Below are 6,708 nucleotides of genomic sequence, written 5' to 3'. Positions count from 1 at the left end.
TGAAAATGTTCTAGAACTAATATTTATCGTTTAATTAAAAAAAATAAAATGCCAATCAAAATAGAATTGACATCTTTGGATGCAACTTTAGCCATTACTAAAATTGCAAAAACCATAAAGCGTAAAGGGTCTACTATCACGTGAAAATTGAAACGCAAGTAAAAAGAAGTTTGGTCCAACTGTAATTTTAAAAAATTTTAATTAATTTTTTATATTTTAAAATTATTTTATTCATAAATGGTTTTTTTATATTCCCTAGTGAGTTTTGAACCTAGGAATTTTAAATAAAATATTATTCTACCTAAGAATTTAAATTATGCTAACTCTCTAATCAAAAGGATCAAGGGACGAGAAGGAAGAAGCAATTGTCATTACATTGTTAAGGGGTTATTGGATCGTCTAATTCAGGCAAATTTAAGTGGTATCCATCGATAATTTGAGAAAGCCGCCAAGATACTGAGCATGAAGCTACAAAGAAAGCCTCTTTGTATCTTTGAATACAAAGTTTACAGATTTAATGAAAGCTTCTGAATAAGCTTGGCAGAGGAGAAGACAGACTGTGGAGCATCATCACTAGCAACACAAATGGAAACGAGATTTCTTCAGCTGCTGTCACTAGTTTTTAACACCATGTGCATTACAAAAATAATACTCAGCCATGACCGACACAATGAAACGAAAAAGCTATGTGCAAGATACAAACACCTATTATGGTACACTAAAATACATGCTATGGTGAAATTCGGCACCACTAACTGAATTGGGCATCAACCAAGGAGTTATTTCCAGATTTATTGAGTATATCCATGACAAACCAGCCTCACCGGCAGATTATCACAAAGAACTAATGTGTATTGAAGAGGCAGCGCACCATCTACCAGTTTCCTGTATCTTCTTCATTCATTTTCTGCAATGTAATTAGGTAATTCACCTTGGCAGAGGTACTCATCGCATGAAGATGCTGATTCCCAACCCTTCCGCAGCCTAAAGATGTCCTCAGTGAAAGTGGATCCAGAGGCTCCAATGAACACACTGGACATAGCACAGATTGTCTTATCCAGCATAGCTTCCACCTACAAATGAAAACCCGATAAATTCTTTTCAATTTGCGGGGAAAAAAAGACAGCAAGTGACATACAGCATACGCTCATGTAATTATCATATGTGAGATTCATAGGGACTATTGAATTCACACAATGTCTTCACATTGTCTAAATTAACAGAGCAAATCAAATGCTTTGAGAACTTATTTTCCAATGTAAAAAGGCACCAAACTGAGTGCATTTCAATAATGTCCAGGAAGAAAAGGATAAAGCGGGAACAAAAAAAGGAAAGAGAAAAATCAAGAGTGAGACAAATGGAGGAACAATATCACCATTATTGTTCAATAAGATGCCAAAGTGGGCCTCTCTCTAATCTCTAACAAAATCAAATACGAGTCATTCATATGCATGATGAATAATTATATGCCAGTGGAAAAGAATTTAAATGCACTTCTTCTGCACACCGCGCGGAATAAAGTTGAAACTTATTTACTTGATCCACAACAAGAACTGCATTAAAATCCATCTTTCACTAAAGGATTCGCAAGTCTTTTTGAAGATAAATCTGATAAAACCAGAGAAAACCAATTATGATAGATTTTATACATTCACAATATGGAAGCAGTGCTAGTACAGTGATCACTTTAGCAAAACAAACAGCTAGTCGAAAGGGATAGTTTAACTCGTAATCTGCAAACAAATTTAGCTCAAACCAGGTAGGCTCTGATTTCTTTTCTTTTTTTTTTTGCATCTATTTGTAGAATATCCTAAAAAGGATAGAATCTTGCACCATTGTGGAGTTTTTCTTCATGATCAATAGGCTATTTAAATTCAAAAGTCCAAGCAAGCCTACTAATGCATCCTCCAAAAGCTTGGAGGAGAAGCCTGTGATCAAATACCATCCTTGTCAAAACTGATCCAATCGGATCATTTATTAAGTGTAACATCACCTTCTAAGGAATCCAAAAATCGAACAGAGAAAGGAATGTAAAGGGATCAATTAACATGCATTTTCAATTGTTATCACACCCAGAAAACTCTTGGGAACAATCAGTAAAAACAAACAGGCAATGGATGAAATTCAGGGTGTAAATCTCCTTTAACCCATGCTAAAACAAATGCACAGGAAGAAAAGAAATTTAGTCTTACCTGAGCATCTTCCTGGAGGCCATGTCTGTATAACAAAGCATCCCATTTTTCAGCTGCATTACGAGGAGGACGTGTAACAAGTGGAACAGTCCTTCCATTCACCACAACTAGTGACTGCAGCAAACCAGTTTCACTTTCTGCCGCATCTGTGGAGAGATATACCACAGGTGCATTGGCCCTTTCAACCACCCGAGCAATGCAATCTGCCGCTTGGGGAACAGGATAAAAGCAACTTGGCTTCTTGGCATTGCTGGCAAAATATACAAGGGTTCTTAGAGGCATCATGATGTCTAATGTTTAGATAAGGTAAAAGAAATTCTAATAAATAAATGTTCATAATGTTTAGAACCCAATCCGATCATGCATGCTGATTGGAGCAAGAAATAGATGTTGCTCTAAAACAAGTGAACAGTTGCATTTTAAGTGTTATGCTCCAAGACTGTCTATGAGATCTTATATAAACAAATCAATCTGTATTCAAGCAGTTCCACCATATGTCTATAAATATATGTATAGAGTAATAAATTGATTAAAAAAAACTAAGTTGATGCATAAAGCCACATGTACACATGCATAAAAACACACAACATATGCACTGTACTTGCAAACAAATCATCATTTTAAAAGCCTCATCCCTATTTTTCTTCAGTTTCAAATTCATGGCTCAAAATTGCAAGGAATCTCCTGATTGAACATCTAATTTTACAGATGCTTAAAAGCAAAATGCTTAAAGATTTTGACTGTGACCACCACAACAAGTTATCAAGTGGACATTAGATACTAGATAGATGTAAGAGTTCCTTTCCCCCATCCCCTCCTTCTCTATGACACTATACAGAGTAAAACAGTTCATACATGCTAAAACAAAGAGGCAAAAAGCACCAACTGCAATAAACATAAAGGAACAGGCATGAAAAAAGCAACACATACCAGAACTTCAAAAATCCATGACGCCGAAAATGGAGAGCAATGAAGTTACTCCCCAAGAAAGTTTGAATAAACCTCTGCGCAGTAAGCATAATTATCCTAGTTGGTTCAATCAAAGTCTTGCATTTATGAGCAATAGGACCACCTGGCTGCATAATCCACTCTTCCTCCACATCAGCAAAAAACACATCTCCCACAGCAATAACATTATCATCACTCACAAACTTCCCCTCAACATCCTTAACAGTAAGCTTGCTTGGCTTCTTAATATCCTCCTTCCATGGGGACTCAAGTTTCCCCATAGAAACCCCCAACCCCTTCAGCTTCTTGACATGTTCTTCATCAACATAACATGGAGTAGGATCAGAAAAATAACAAAAGAACCTATCAATATGGGGTTTATTCTTCATGATCTCCACAAACTCCTCGAAGGTAACAACAACCTTCCTCCCCAAACAATCGTTTACATGCTCAATATCTAAAACCCTATTATACTGATAATCAAACCTGGAGCTCGGGATAACCAAGACCCGATTCAACAATGCAGCGAAAAACATGTGTTTCTCTAAACAAATCAAATGGTTACTCATCTGCCCAGATAAACAAAGCGCGAATAAAAATTTATTGGGTTTCGGTTTCCATTCTATTGTTTTTCTGTCAGCGAATCTCTGATCCACTTTTTCACATCTCTGGACGAAACCACCGGCATTGCTAAAATCTAAATCTGATGACGATGACGACACATTCCCTGACTCATGAGGGGCTAGTAAAACCTGTTGGATTTCTTTATTTAAAGAAATTTGTTTTAGCAATGCAGATTTCAAATCTTCAAAGGAAACGGAATTGAGATCCTTTTCTAACAATGAGGAATTGCCAGTGGAATTCCAGAGAGAGAAGAGAGAGAGCTGCTGCTTTTTCAACAGATAAAGAGCGCGTAATTCGGATTCGCGCATTCGTATAGAGAGGGAATCCCCGACCTTGAGATGGGTTGAAAATAAATTCCGAATGTCGGTGGAGAAAGAAAGGAATAAGATGAAGAGAGGGAGGAATATTATAGCAGCAGCAAACAGAGAGTACCTCTTGTTGAGGTTGAAACGGTGTCGTATCCGAGATTCGACATCGAATGTTGTGGATCGTCGGTGTGTTGGGGATGAGGTGGGGAGGACGCCGTTCTGGTGGTGTTTTCTATCGTTTTGTTCAATTAGGTGCTCGCGATCGTCCTCTTCGTCTGACGAATCTCTCTCCATTGGGTGCTTGCTTTGCTTTTTGGGATAGTCGGTGGGGCAGTGTCGTTTAGTGGGTTTGAGATGAATGTGAATGAGTTATGTACGTGTCATCTTGAGTGAGAGTAAGGTGAGATCGGATGAAAGATTAAGGTGGTGGTCCTGCCGGAGGGTAGAGAAAGCGTAAGGGGGTGAGGAAAATTAAAGAGGAAGTAAAGCAAATATCTATCAGTCGTCGGTGGCGGATAATGACTTCACACCCGCCTCTCTCACTCTCTTAGCTCCACCGGCCCGGCCCAATTATTTGTTTCAGCTGTTTACGGATCTGGCCTCATCGTAATAATTAATTGACTTTTAATGAGTCCAATCTACAGCTATTTTTTTATAATGTATTTAAAAGTGTTATTTTGGTTGTTTTTTAAAATATATTTTATTAAAAATATATTAAAATAATTTTTTTTTAATTTTAAAAAATTATTTTTAATATCAACGTATCAAAATAATCAGAAAATACTAAAAATATATCAATTTAAAGCATATAAAAAAATTTAAAAAAATCCATATTTTTAACAATATTTTTAAAATATAAAAACAAATATAATAATGATCGGATATTAAACTGTGATATTCTACTCTGTTAATTAATAACTAATTAATTTTTAAATATTTCATCTTTTTTTTCTGGTGTGCTTTAAATCAAAGTTGTCAATACTATTTCTAGAGTTATTTTCAATATTGGTTCATTTCGCATTTCATTTTAAAACTAGTAGTATATGTGTGCGTATCCATGTATTTATTTTTAACAAATTCATTATGTCATCTTGTATACAGCACTTAATTACTTAATCAAGTAAATATTTACCATATATAATGTTATTAGATCAATGTATATATATATATATATATATATATATATATATATATATATATATATATATATATATAAACATGGAGTCAAATTATTTAAAGATACTAAGGATCACTTGAAGAAAAATGAAATGTTAATATTCTATCAATATATTAAACATTTATAAATATCAAGTACCAATATTGTTAGAGAATAATATAAATTATATTCTAAAACTTCACCTAACAATTTAAGCTATTGGGTTGAGATAATTCTTTGACATAGTATCAGAACCTTGATGACCAAGCGGTCATGAGTTTGAATTTCACCATCCCCATTTATTTGATAAAAATTAAGCACAAGGTAAAGTAGGTCTGTGCAAGTTTCAAGTCCAAAGAGCTTTTACTTAAGGGGGTGTGTTAGAGAATAATATAAATCATATCCTGAAACTTCACCTAATAGCTTAAGCTATTGGATTGAAATAGTTCTTGGACAAAGACCTTATAAAAATCATACATAATTAAGTTGGGTCAAATGGAATCAATGTTATGAGTTAAATATTGAAAAGCTTTAATAAATAAATAAATTCACTCTTTAATTAGCATAATAAAACAAGCGGCAAACATCTAAAGCATTTCGACCAATTTTGGCTCATATCATACACTATGAAATGAGATTCCAATAGTGTATAATGAATATTTATTTTATTTTTTCAAGTGGTATAAAATATCTTAAATATACTTTATAGGATTGGCCCGGTGTATATCATAAGAAAGAATTTGGGTTGACTCATATTGATTCGAGATGTTCCCATTGATGTTGGTTAGATCATTGGTGTCAGATAAAAAACTTTTAATGAAAAAAAATTATCAACACATTGTTAATGTGTTTTTTAAGAAAAAAAATAATATCCAGATTAACTTATATGACTCGATCCGATAAAAATATAGTCTAACTTAAAAATTTGTAGATAATGTTTTTTTTTATATTAAAAAGATAATATATAAGATCAACTTGAATTAACCGAGGTTAACTTATCAAATCTATGTTCCGGATCATAAAACCATGATAACCTAATAATAACAATTTAATTGCTTATATATCTAACATAATTGTTTTCCATAATTATCTTGTAGAAACTTCAAAATTAATAATTCTTCATAGTTTGCTATGAGAGAGAGAGAGAGAGAGAGAGAGAGAGAGAGAGAGAGAGAGAGAGAGAGAGAGAGAGAGAGAGAGAGAGAGAGAGAGAGAGAGAGAGAGAGAGAGAGAGAGAGAGAGAGAGAGAGAGAGATTTACCAACTTAGATTTCATTATTTGTTTTGGTTTATTTTCTAAGAAGTTATATCGGTTTTATGATCTGGATCATAGATTTTGTCGGTTAACCAAGGTCGACTCTGGTCGTTTTATTGTGTAATTTTTTTAGATTATTTTTTTTCAATTTTATCCTTTAATAATGGATTGATTGGAATTTGAGTTTCATAATTTGTTTTGAGTTTCTCTCTATAAAGTTATTTCA

At 33.9% G+C, this 6,708-nt stretch overlaps 1 protein-coding gene across 1 annotated transcript; it reads right to left on the bottom strand.

The window, feature by feature from the left end:
• Positions 1-469: 469 nt before the first annotated feature.
• Positions 470-4,567, bottom strand: LOC133701095 (O-fucosyltransferase 36-like). Its single transcript, XM_062124894.1, has 3 exons — positions 3,123-4,567; positions 2,193-2,442; positions 470-1,073 (listed from the first exon to the last, which is right to left on the bottom strand). Exons 1-3 carry the CDS (start codon positions 4,364-4,366, stop codon positions 897-899), a joined length of 1,671 nt encoding a protein of 556 aa, XP_061980878.1. The 5' UTR covers positions 4,367-4,567; the 3' UTR covers positions 470-896.
• Positions 4,568-6,708: the final 2,141 nt, after the last annotated feature.

The sequence above is a fragment of the Populus nigra genome, chromosome 8 (assembly GCF_951802175.1).
Source record: "Populus nigra chromosome 8, ddPopNigr1.1, whole genome shotgun sequence".
In the NCBI taxonomy this organism is placed as follows: Eukaryota; Viridiplantae; Streptophyta; class Magnoliopsida; order Malpighiales; family Salicaceae; genus Populus; species Populus nigra.
Note: the sequence above shows the minus strand (reverse complement) of the source record. Positions and strands in the feature narration are given on the sequence as shown.